We start from the raw sequence: 12,553 nt of genomic DNA, 5'->3' as shown, positions 1-12,553 counted from the left end.
TTTTTAGCAATGTTTGGGTACTTGCAAATTGGACGTTATTTTTATCTGATATTGCAACTCGAGTCCTTATGCACTCCTGCGTGGTGTGTTCAGATCACTCTTGAACTAATTTCTAGACTAACTAAAGTATGCAATGACATAAGTTACAGCGTCAGATCACTCTTGTAGAACATACTAGACTGAGTGGAGAATTCAACAACTGATGAAGACACTAGAACTGAGTATATCAGGATTTATGTTTAAACCACAGAATAGATATATATATCTATTCTGTGTTTAAACATCAGATCACTCCTGATGAAGACATAAGACTGCAGTATATAAGGACTCAAGTTTCAACATTATGTTTCTCCTGATACATTTTTTTGACATGCCATTCGCAATGAGATTATATTTGCAATGCATAGCCTTTTACCGTGTTTACGGGCAAAAGTGCTCAAGAAATATGTAGCATTCTTTTGTGTAATAAAAGCTATTCTTGCATGAAGATAATTGTTTCTTAGTACAGGAATTTCGTTGTATTCGTCGAAGAAAAAGTGAAAGCCATCAGGTTATAAAACACATATTTACATTATTCGCTTTTGGTCTTTGCTTTGGTAATACGATCCTAGAAATATTTACAACTGCAAACAGTTTGACGCAAATCGACGTGAATGCGTAAATTGTACAAATTGTTTTTGAAGCATTAGATACGACAATATTTTAAATATTTTTCAATGGGGACATTGCTCTCGTGAAAAATTTATGAATTCCACGTCGACACAAAAAAGTTGTTTAATTTAGGTTCAATTCCGGCTACAAGCTATGCTATTATTTACATACTTTCTAGAGATTTTCATTCCAAAATCTCCACTAAGTTTTGCATAATTCAAATTGTAGAATGCAAAATTCTTGCATCGAGGCTCGAGAACTCCTGCGACGAAACTTCAATTTCGCCGCTACGCACCCAAAGGTTTCACGACAAGTCGCTTTGGAATGCCTTGTCGTGGTACAGGATACTCGGGCAAGTTCATAATATACTTGGAGATTTTATTACTGTCGTTTGGCCAGGCGAAATGCAGGAAAAACCGCAAAGGTGTGATAATGTTCGAAATATTTTGTCCGTGTAAAATAATTGGAACAAATTTCCCACCGGGGTTGCGACAAAGACTGTAATAAATCTTACCAGTGACCAAAAAATCGAGTGTGTATTTGAGATTATACTCAGTTTGACTAAGATAGTTTTGGTAATCACCTCCTTCCATAGCGCAGTCTGCTATTGCCTTCATTGTTGTGCTGAAACATAGTAGAACATACTTTGCTCTCTTCACGCGTTCTTCCAACCAAAACGTAGTCATTCGACCTTGTTGATCCAAATCGTGAATTGTCTTAACTTGCAATTCACCGTTCCTCACAGGCTTTAGTCCAAGCAGAAAAGACATGAGCGCTTTCATTGCATTTGTCTGATTGTCAGTGTTTGAACTGACGATAAAAATTTCATCTTGAACCGGCTCAGGCACGAAAGATATAGGAGGGATGTCATCAGAAGGAGACGGAGTTTGAGGTCTACTTCTCTCCTCAGCGCTATGAAGACGAAACAACTGACGAATGCCTCGACGGAGTCTTCTCATTCTGTTTTCAGGCAAACTTTGGCTTCGAAAAATACCCCTTGTTTCAGATTGCTCTCTCTCTACGTTTACTCTGGCGTTGTTCGATGCATTAATACAGAACTGCTCACCGCGAGTCGGAGAATGAGGATCGAAAGTTTCAAGAAAATCGAACAGCGCATCGCAAGACGAATACAGTTCACACTCGAACATCGTTGAAATTAAATACTCGAATGTCTTTGTGCCATCGCTTTGCGTAATCCAACTTTCCAATACTCGCTTCGTAGGATTCGTCTCCCTCGATAAACCAGCTGCTTCTGCTGCATTGGGTGGATTTTGGAGTAACTTGTCCGCCAAAGTTCGCCAATTTGGGAAAATTGGCGCAATATCAACGTTTAGTTGATTGTAAACATCGTTCAATCCGAGATGCTCTAAAGCGTCGGCAGTCACGACATAACTCAAGACCTCATCAGATATCGTGGCTTTTCGTTGATGGAATTTCTCCTGATAACTGGCCGAATCCATATCGTAAACGATTTCTACAATTCACAAGTACGCCAAGAAATAACTCTTGGTTGATTCCTTTGAAATAACCTGCGGTTAACGACACGCACACACCGACTCAAATGACTAACTTTTGGAGCTACTTGTATTTCACATTTACATCCGTGACGTCACAATGACGCAGGCACATGGTCGAATGGAAAAGCGGAAGATGTTTCCAAGGAAATGAGGCAAATTGTAACCTTATGGACTGTTGGATAAGTTAAATCGACGGTGGGTCACCTTATAAGTTGTCACTCTGGTCCCTTTTGAGCTGTGGGGAGAGCATTTATGAAAGAATCCTAGGAACTGGGAAATTGGTCTTTGAGTGGATGTAAAAGAGGTCTGGGACGAGGACTTCGACATCCGCAACATAGGTTAATTATGTATGCTTAGTGTAACATGTTTGTGGATGAAGTCGTCAAAGTCAGTAGAGTCCTGAGAAGGGCTGTTGGTATTGATGTAGACCGACGTTTCGACAAACTTAGCGGTAGTCATCTTCAGAGTCAACATCAACAACAACAGTCCTTCTCAGGACTATACTAACCTGGACGATCTACATCTACAAACATGTTACAATACTCACGGGGTTCAAACCATTAACACTTTATGCTTAGTTTGGTAAATACTAGCAAAAATTCACGCGTTAGAATGCAAACAGTCATGGTTGTAAGAAAGAGAAGAATTCAATGATAATTATGTCTTTGTGTTGCAATGAAATATTCCTCAAATCTGTACATGTAGCAGTATTTTTTATTTTCTCATACTTTCACTTTCGTCTATTGTTGACAACATGTAATTTAGTTTCAAAAGAATTTTTTAAAGTGGCTTAATGAGTTATTTTTAGCAACGATGGGTAAATTTATTCAAATACATGCCACAATTTCTGCTTTTACATCGAAGATAGGAGAGAAGTGCTCTATGAACTAGTGAAGTTGATGATACTAATTTTTGCGTAGTTCGAATCCTTGTTCAAACAAAAACGTTATACTGTGATCACACCAACAAAGTGATTGGATATTTATGTTCACGATGCAGTATTATATTATTTATTTGCAAGCAAAGTATGTTTCAAAGTGGCCCGTTTTCGCTAAGTTCAGTTTATCACTGAGTTCAGTAATTATTTAATATTCAAATTTATTCAAATTAAAGACCGGCAATGATTTCTGGGAATGGCTAAATTATATTATCCCACAATGCAATTCTTTAAAATTTCTCTTTGACCAGATTTCAAAATGGTGAGTGGCACATGTTTGGGAAAACAATACAAAATGACCCTTTTATAGACCTTTATACTCGACGTAACCTCATTTTCTTTCCCCAAACTCATCCTTTGTGTGTTTCTCTGTAGGTTTATAATCGTTTTGTCGAAATTGGACGCGTAGCGTTGATAAACACTGGGCCCGAAGCCGGCCGTTTGTGTGTCATTATGGATGTTGTTGATCAAAACCGGGTGTGTAGAGATAATCTTTTCGTGTTTTTCAGTTGTGACTGCATCTTTAAGAGGTGTTATTAGCCTGCTGGCATTCTGACTAGAATATGAGAAACTTTGACTCTACCATAAACTACAAATCACCACAAGAGAGGCTGTTATACTCTTTTATTTCACAATCAACTCGCATTTCATAATTTTGGTTTGCATTGAATCTATGCCTGAGCGTAGTTCAATGGAATCCAAAATAAATGAAGAAGGAAAGGTGTTTTCAAGCATAAGCATGTGCGAGACAGTGGTGACTTGAAGTGATCAAGTTGATAAAATCTTGCAGTGCTCATGAATTAATCAAAATGAGAGATATTTTGCATTCCTCAATGGATTATACAATCATACATACTTCTGCTTCAGTTGTACGGTCATTTAACAAATTAGCAGTATTCAGCCGCACACTAGTGTCATGAACTAACCCATTCCTAATTTAGCTATAAATTTATGATCCCTGTAGCTTTGGCTTGTATCTGGATTACTGATCAATATATATGACTTGAGTTGAACTTTGCTCTATGACTTTTTCGGCAGCGTCTTCAATAAATCTTTCAAACTACTAATTACAGTGATCATCTTGAGTTGTTTTTTGATATTTTCCATCAGTTTGATAGTTAAATGTGTTGCATTTCCAAACATCGAACCGTGTAAAGAATGTGCAGATTTTCGTGCTTCAAGCTGATGCAGACAATGGAGTTCATTTACGAGCAAACACAAATTGAAATATGGTCTTACGAGAGGAGTGAAATGTGTTGAAAGCAATTCTATACATGACTGTCTGAGCCTCAGGAAATGAGACAGTCTTGCAGGCGGTGTTGTTAATTAGCAAGAAAAAGTGTTGAGAATTTCTTACATGAGAAATGTGTTGAACGACTTTAGCATTTCAAGCTCATCTGTATTTCCGATTTGTCATTTATATTGTTTGTTTGATTTATTTTTGAAATATTGGCACTAAAAAGGAAAATGTGCTATTTTGCCGAAATACCATTTAGGCAAAATCAATTACAAAAGCAGTCATGTCTTGGGCTATTTCCATTTCAAAACACTTTAATAGCAATTCACCTTCAGGATTTTATTTGTTTGAAACCCACCACAATATAATAGGATCTTTGATGTATTTTGAATTTAAAATCGCTGTAATTGTTTATCCTATTGCTGTATTTGCTCCTTATAGAAAACACTTTCTGAGTTTTTATACAGTTATGTAAGCAGGGAAAAAGTTTTGGGAGAAACTATAAAGTGCCTGGCAGTAGATTTGAATTTGCATTGCTGTGGATGTTAAATATTTCGATAATTATGTGAAATTTATTTTTTTCTTAAGAGTTTTGTTGATTATTTTTTAGGCGCTAGTTGATGGTCCATGTACCAACGTTACTCGTCAAGCTTTGGCATTCAAACACATGTCACTGACAGATTTTAAAATCAAGGTGCCTCGTTCTGCTGGCACTGGAATTGTAAAGAAAATCTTCCTTGAATCTGAAATTTCAGAAAAATGGGAAAAGACCGCATGGGCAAAGAAACTGGCAACAAGAAAGAAGAAGATGTCGATGACTGACTTCGATCGTTTCAAACTTAAGATTGCCAAGCAAAGGGTGAGTTTCATTGCAAATAAAAAATTTCATCTAAATTATGAAAAATTTAGCACCCACATATATTGTCAATTTCATTTGACCATCCCAGCTCATGAATGATGTAAACCAGATTTTTCATGATGGCTTTGCCTGTTTTTATTTTATGATAAATATAAGGCCACAAAATCTTGCGCTTCAGTTTGCTTATGTGAATTTTGTCATTGTGTAGAAATCAAGAATTTTGAAAGCTGAAGTGAAAAAGCTAAAAAAGGAATTGAAATAAGAAATGTTGAAGGAAAATAAAACATTAAATTTGTTGATGTTTAATTTGTGATATTTTGATTTCTACACTAGAGTTTTATTCCCCATTGGGTGAGGGGGGGGGTTGTCAGTGGTGGTTTCATAACCTTCCAGGGGGGGTGAGCTATAAGATACATAGATGAACATTGTAACTATTGATTTGCCAGGGGGGGGAAGAAATCATTGGTATAAATATTATTTCCCAATGTAAAATTTTCTGTAAAGCCATGGATAATATATTTTATTGATTGTAACGTCTCGTCTTTAATGATAATTGCAACATGTGTACTAATCATTAGACATTCCATGATGTTAATTACTAAATGTGAGGATTTTGGGGGTTAAGTGGGGTTTAATGGAATTAGATGAGGTTTAGTGGGATGGTGGTGGTTTGGACATTAAGAGGTGGGTTAAGTTTGGAGATGAGGAAATGTTCGTGAATGGATAGTTTCTGTTCGTCAAAATCAATGAAGTTATAAACACACTGGAGTTGATGAAGGTTTTGTCCAGTTAAAGGAGAGATTACCTTATGTCCAAACACAGCGTTACGATCTATAAAATATATTATCCATGGCCTTAGTAAATGTGTTGGGTTGGGCAGTAATATTTATGTTTGTAGATGTAGATCGTCCAGGTTGGTATAGTCCTGTGAAGGACTGTTTTTGTTGTTGTTGACTGACGTTTCGACAACCATAGCGGTAGTCATTTTGACTCTGAAGATGATCACCGCTAAGGTTGTCGAAACGTCAGTCAACAACAACAAAAACAGTCCTTCTCAGGACTATACTAACCTGGACCATCTACATCTACAAACATGTAACGATACTCCCGGGTTCAAACCATTAATATTTATACTAAGAATACATAGTTTAGTTGAATGTAAAGATTTTAGTTTCTCGTAGGTTTGTAGACTCCTCCCGAATTCATTTTGTAAATTCCTGCTCATTGAATAACGTAAACCTTACTTTCGTAAGTTGAGAATCGTAGGTGTTTTGCCTGGAGGCGGGGAGGGGGCGTCGCGCTTAATTTTTCCAGGAGATTTGATCAACTTGAATAGTTCGTGTTTAAATGGCAGAAAATGCACTGTATTCAAATCCTACTTTAATTCCGTGATTTCTTCTTCAGTCAAGTCGTAACGCGTCAATCATATTCATAGATACGACGTATGCACACGTGAAAGGGCAAAAAATCCAAAGTAAGAGACATCAAATTTACCATGCTAGAAAACTCCAATATAAATGTGCTATTTTCTCTAAGACTGAACGACTTCGTCCATTTATCAAAATGGAGCCTATCTCACTTTCCGTTTCATATGCCCATCATCCAACAGGCTTTCAGATCACAAACCTATTTTATGTTGAATTCTAGGATTATTTAATGCATCCTGAATTAAAGATTTATGAACGAGTATATGGTCGAAATCCTTCGACTGGGTTTGCGCGCGTTTAAACGAAATTTTAATTTTAAATTTATGGCCGACAGCTTCATGTATACAATTAATACAGGATCTTGATGATTTTGCAAAGTAGTTGGACTTGAGGAAAGTAGTTTTTCTAAATAAGTTTCATTTCCCTCATCTTTCAGGCTATTTTGTATTCATCTATACAGAATTCTTCAAATTAGAATTGGTTTATGTACGTTTCTATCTTATATCGACAGTAGATAATTTTATTTTTGAGTAGGTTCGCGCAAGAAGCTATTTTTGTTTTAATGAGTGGCGAGTCCACTGTGTGTCGACAGATTTTATTAGCTTATTGTAAATGGATGTAAGACTATTTATTTCGAAGAGATTTAAAAGAGATTCGTCTTCAGTCTAATGGCTGTACTAAAAATAGATTTTAAAAAGGAGATCACAATTCATTGAGATTTTTCTGTTAATTTATACGATCCCTGTGTGAAAAAACATCCTATCTCAATGTGACCCCATAGTCGCAAACTTGTCAACAAGTTTGAAGCAGAAAGATTAATGCTCATTGCTAACCAAGGTGGTATCTATCTATAGTCAATTTAAAAAACTTAGTTTCTACAATTCTTGATCGTTCCTATATTCAATGAGCGTCTTATTAGCGCCGAGTCAAAGCTTGCTTTTGTTTAGATGTAGTTGGTCATCGCTTCTTTTATCGATGATAGTCAATGTTACATAAATATTTGAAGGTCATTCGCCAGGGTCCAGCTGGTTTTCATTATTGTCTTAGCTTTAATTATATTTAGATTACGAACAACAACATAACAAAATCATCGAAACACAGACAATATAAGAAGCAAGGAAGGTTTTAGTTTTGCATCCATTTTCAACAAGCAAAGCTAGGAAGGAAGCATTTTACACCAGAAAAATTGGTGTAAAAGTGGTTTTCAATTTTGTTACTAAGGCATAACTATGCAGGCAGAAAACAAATTGTAATTATAAATATTGCAGTCCAGCAGAGTACAATACCTTGGTGTTAGTTGTATTTTAAAATTTTTAAATTAAAATTTCGGCTTCGATACAATTATCAGGATCTGTTTATAGTCAAAGCCAATTATAACACGAAAATTTGTTTTTCAACTTCACAACAAAGCATTCTATCAATATATTCCTTTTCTGCATTCTTTCTTTTCCAGTTTCTACTAAATTATAATGAAAAGTGGACGAACATTTTTCGAATCGAAAGGCTAAAGGTGGCTGGTATTTTTCACGCTCAGGACCATTAAACCTACCTTTCGTTGGGTTTGAATATCAGCCCACGACTGTAGTTTTATTTATGCACTCTCCAGGCTCTTAACAGTTTATGGCACAACAAAACAGGACGCTCTTTATTTCGTTATAAAGTTAAAATTCATGAGCCTTTTGAGGAAAAGCCGCTTTTCTTTAATATTCCGATGAAGAATTGAAGATATACAGTACACACCTAGCATTCATTAACAGACAATAACAAACACTTTAGAAGTTGAGTTCATAATTCACCTCTCCCCCAACTATGCATTGCTAAAGTTACTGTTGCTTGTTCGTCATTAGTCAAACTCACAACGAAAGCATTTTTTACCATTCATTAAATAAATTTTTAAAAAAATCATTTATTTAAAAGTTCGCCAACAGCTGGTCTGGCTTGCCCATTAGCAAGGTAAATAATGTTTACCGAATACTCTTAGACTGGAAGTCGCGTGTATATGAAAATGTCATTAGCTTCACCGACATAATCAAAAGAACTTCGAGAGGGTTGGCCTTACACCTGCTGCGCGCTATGCATTTTATATCAGTTGAAATATAAACAGGCGCGGCTTTCTTTGTAGTCAAAGACTCATAGTCAAGTTGTCAGAGAACGGTCTGCCCGATTACTCTTGCGGTCCCGTTTCTGGCGACGGATTAAAAAGGATTTCGCGTACTTTATCATCATGTACATGTAACATCGAAGCATCAACTTAGTTTGGATGTTATAGCGTCGTCAAACCTGATAACATATAGGTCAGTGAACTTCTTGCACTTTCTCTGCTTTTCACACTCTATTGTTACTGACGGTATTTATTGTTGAATTGACGGTGGACCACAGGACTGAGGACGTTAAGGAAGGGAAACGCGTTTTGTCTAGTGAATATATTTACGAGGTAAGCTCTCAGTCTATTTTTTAGTTTACTTCAATGCTTGGTTTTATGAAATCAGTCGATAATATAGAGTTGAAATGGCGCAATATATCAAATATTGTAACGGTATGTTGAAGTTTACTGTGGATTGACTGTAACTTCGCTCGATTTAAATTGTATTTATGGTCGACTTTCGTTTATTACATGCAATAAGAACCGTCTTCATTTTTAAAATTTTGAAACAAATTCATAGCGAGCGTGGTCTTGTTTTAAAATAACAGCCATATATGAGCGACAAATGATCGAATTTACCTTTGCAATAATATAAAGCTTTCTGTACTCAAAACGACTCTCGTGTGTTTTAAAATCTCACGTTTATTTCGTACGAGACAATGCTTATTGAATAAAGGCGGTGCCAAAGTGATTTATTTTATTATTCTTTGCAATCGTGATAAAATGCTGAGAATTTACTCAACGCATTCTTTCCACTTGTTGTCGAATATCCACTTCACTTTTGAAATGAGAATATATTTTAAAAAATGTTTCCATATCACTAAATGTCTAATCCGCCATTTCATTTTCTTCTATTGTCATGCAACTTTTCTGAATCGTTTTCTTTCAAATCTTATACATTCGACAAAAGAGAAGAAATATTTTATAGGCAGTTAGCATTGTTTTTCAGGAAACGACTGTCAAGCATGCAATGTAGGGTAATCTTAGTCAAGCTGTGCAATGTAGGGTAATCTTAGTCAAGCTGTGCAATGAATGGTTTACGCGTTCGTCTTCGTTATTCAAGCATTAAAATGAAACCAAATTCCGTCATTTGTCATTAGATTTATTATTTAAGCCGTTTGTTTGAATAGCAAACATGTTATACGTTAATTTGATAAGATTTATTGATCTCTGTGAAAGTTTCATGTCTATAAGAATTATCTTCTACGTCCTTCGAAACGATAATTCATCTTTGTTATCTTCCCTTATATATTCGCTTCTATTTTTAAATATTTGCATGTATGTGTGGGGCGTTATATTGAAGTCATTCATTATTTTTGAACCGATGCTTCCAGCCCAATTCGACAAAACGGTTTAAACAAACTTCCAGATAAAAATCAAGCAAACAAATTTATGAAAGTTTGATGACGTTTTCATTTACGGGTGACGGGTCTGCGTGAGAATGAACTAAAAGAATATTTCACAGACAACTGGTATGAACACATGTTTAATGTAAAAGTCTGTCACTCTGACCTAAAATGCAAGCTAAGCAACTTTTCACAAACATATCTGTCAACCAATGCAAAGATATTTTGTTTCAAGTGCTGCTTTGCAAGAATTATGCATTGGATAACATCGCTAAATGGAAGAATCGGTTTCTTTCTAGATAAACGAAAGTAAGAAACAGACAGTTACTCCAGGCTAATTGTTTTCAAATCTAAATACATAATGTAGCGGCTTTAAGCGATTATCACTGCCATAAATCACACCCTAAATTCTTTTAACTTTTCTTACCATTTAACAAAAACACAATTACTTTACGTCGTGGATATATGTACGTAAGAACAGAGAAGATTTTGCCTTTGTCTATTGCTTTATGGATGATATAAAATCGAAGAATAAAGCTTTATGTGTACTTTTTGTAACTATCGAGAATGAAATTTAATGAAACATATTTTTACCTGCTGATTACTGAAGGAATTATTAATAATACATATTTTTTACGTGGCTAGTTTTGTACCGTCTACCATCTGAGTGAACTAACCAAACTTGCGCTAACTTCGAATCTATCGTTTAAATTCATCTTGCCTTTCCTTGGCACAGTAGTTGTTGCAACCTTAACCTTAACTAAGTTGTCATTTTGTGTAAGGCGAGTCAATATTTCGTTTGAAACCTGTTATATGCAAATTTACTTTCTCATAGATCAGCTCAACCTTGGCCGCGCACATTTTTTATTTTTTATTTATTCTTTGCCACCCGTTGCCTTCAAGTTCAAATGCTTTTAGTCGCTTAGAAATGCTGTTTTGTAAATAAAAAACTTAAAGGTTGTTGTGTGGTGCTATCTATGCGTCCATTACAGGCAAAATGTGTGTTCAGCATCAACTTAATTTTAAAAAAACCACATCACAGTTTCTTGGTTCTTGTGCAGAATGTGATGATTAATGCTTGTCGGCTTAATGCACTCAAAGAATTGATAAGTAACAGTGAATTTTACAAGCAAAATGGATATGTAAGAAGTGTCCTATTATTGGGTTTTCATATTTATGCACAAGAAGGCAATTTGAGAGTTTGGCTATAAACAGTACAGGGTTTGATGAATGTAGTACAATTGATCAACTCCGTTCTGGTTTTCGAAATAGTGTATTGATTGAAGACTATCATGAAAAGATTTTATCTTTTTACAGAACTCGTTGACTTCAATGCTGACAACTTGTACGGAATGCTCGGTTTTTACGCATTAAAACCATCGCTGAAAATGGGAAACGAAGGCGCCAGAAACAACACAAATTCTCCAGAAAACGTTTTCAACAGCATACCTCGAAAAATGGTTTTAAAAGTCCGACTTTTTCCAAGAGAATCTCAGCCGTCGTCATGTACCAGTTGGTGGACAATAACTGTTAAAGGAAAGGGGTTTTTTAAGCGTGATAAACACAGCGTTGATGTTATCGCAAATGTCGGTACAAAAACCTTTCATGCAAACGACGCAAAGTTTTGCATGAACAACGAACAACTCATTTTTCACGGTCGTCTTGAGGACGGCACGAAAGAAGGCAGGCATTTTGTTCTACGACTGCGTGAAAGCAATCCACGGCAGATGTGTTCAAACGAATACTCTTTATATGATGGCACACTTGCAAGATCTTCTGTACCTTTTCTCCCAAATGAAGAGTGCGGTTATGAAGTAACTCATGATGCTGTTGTTTACCCAGAATAATCCTCAAAACTGACATTTTTATAACAGAAATTGCTCCCTGAGTCGGTTCCTGATTGGGGCATTACTCCTCTATCGAAATTCGATGACATTAACTTTTCAAATTTGACGTCAAATTTAATTCGTTATCGTTGCAACGAAGATGACATTAAGTGTCTTTATAAAGACCAAAGAATTCTGATTATTGATGCGATCCACTACGAAAAGCCACGTCTTTATTAAGTTCTGAGAACGTAATTGGTGATTTTCATTGTTGATAGTAATGATTCTCTGTAAAAATCTTTAAATTAATGCAATTGTAATATTGTGTAAGCAATGAATAACACTTGTCAACGGTCACAGGTTGATATATTTTGTAGAAAATATTCAATTATTTGAATTTACTTCCTTAACTTCTGCTAAGTTGGAAAAATACTTAGCATTAGGAGCTAGAGCATTATTTGTAACTAAATTTCAGTTTATCCTTTATTAAAAGTATTTATTTGAAGTTAAATGCGATGTTCTTCGTTCATCAAAATAGTCGGAAAAATCCTCTACCTCTCTCGATCTCTACGCGAGCAGAGCTTTCTCGCTGTCATTTTGGCAGATGGAA

General features: G+C 35.7%; 1 protein-coding gene and 2 long non-coding RNA genes across 5 annotated transcripts; 2 read left to right on the top strand and 1 right to left on the bottom strand.

Annotated features, from left to right (window-relative positions):
• Window positions 1-3,297: 3,297 nt before the first annotated feature.
• Window positions 3,298-5,507, top strand: LOC124437837 (60S ribosomal protein L14-like). The gene is made up of 4 exons (XM_046987768.1): window positions 3,298-3,367; window positions 3,481-3,582; window positions 4,953-5,201; window positions 5,410-5,507. Exons 1-4 carry the CDS (start codon window positions 3,365-3,367, stop codon window positions 5,461-5,463), a joined length of 408 nt encoding a protein of 135 aa, XP_046843724.1. The 5' UTR covers window positions 3,298-3,364; the 3' UTR covers window positions 5,464-5,507.
• A 2,374-nt stretch (window positions 5,508-7,881) lies between these two features.
• LOC124437823 lies at window positions 7,882-9,406 on the bottom strand. 2 transcript variants are annotated; one of them, XR_006945860.1, is made up of 3 exons: window positions 9,351-9,406; window positions 8,178-8,368; window positions 7,882-8,087 (listed from the first exon to the last, which is right to left on the bottom strand). It is a non-coding gene; the product is annotated as an uncharacterized LOC124437823 (long non-coding RNA). The 2 variants fall into 2 exon arrangements; XR_006945859.1 differs by lacking the exon at window positions 9,351-9,406 and having other exon boundaries at window positions 8,178-8,669.
• LOC124437822 lies at window positions 8,677-12,454 on the top strand. Of its 2 annotated transcripts, XR_006945858.1 has the most exons (3): window positions 8,677-8,922; window positions 9,008-9,062; window positions 11,435-12,454. It is a non-coding gene; the product is annotated as an uncharacterized LOC124437822 (long non-coding RNA). The 2 variants fall into 2 exon arrangements; XR_006945857.1 differs by having other exon boundaries at window positions 8,677-9,062.
• The last annotated feature ends 99 nt before the right edge of the window (window positions 12,455-12,553 follow it).

Source organism: Xenia sp. Carnegie-2017, unplaced genomic scaffold, assembly GCF_021976095.1.
Source record: "Xenia sp. Carnegie-2017 unplaced genomic scaffold, XeniaSp_v1 HiC_scaffold_17, whole genome shotgun sequence".
Classification (NCBI taxonomy): Eukaryota; Metazoa; Cnidaria; class Anthozoa; order Malacalcyonacea; family Xeniidae; genus Xenia; species Xenia sp. Carnegie-2017.
This window is presented reverse-complemented; position numbering and strand designations above follow the sequence as displayed.

Bases quoted from the DNA above. Each gene is read 5' to 3' on its own strand.
- LOC124437837 (XM_046987768.1), top strand. The intron at 3,583-4,952 runs GTGTGTAGAGAT...ATTATTTTTTAG, and splicing joins ATGTTGTTGATCAAAACCGG to GCGCTAGTTGATGGTCCATG. The intron at 5,202-5,409 runs GTGAGTTTCATT...GTCATTGTGTAG, and splicing joins TTAAGATTGCCAAGCAAAGG to AAATCAAGAATTTTGAAAGC.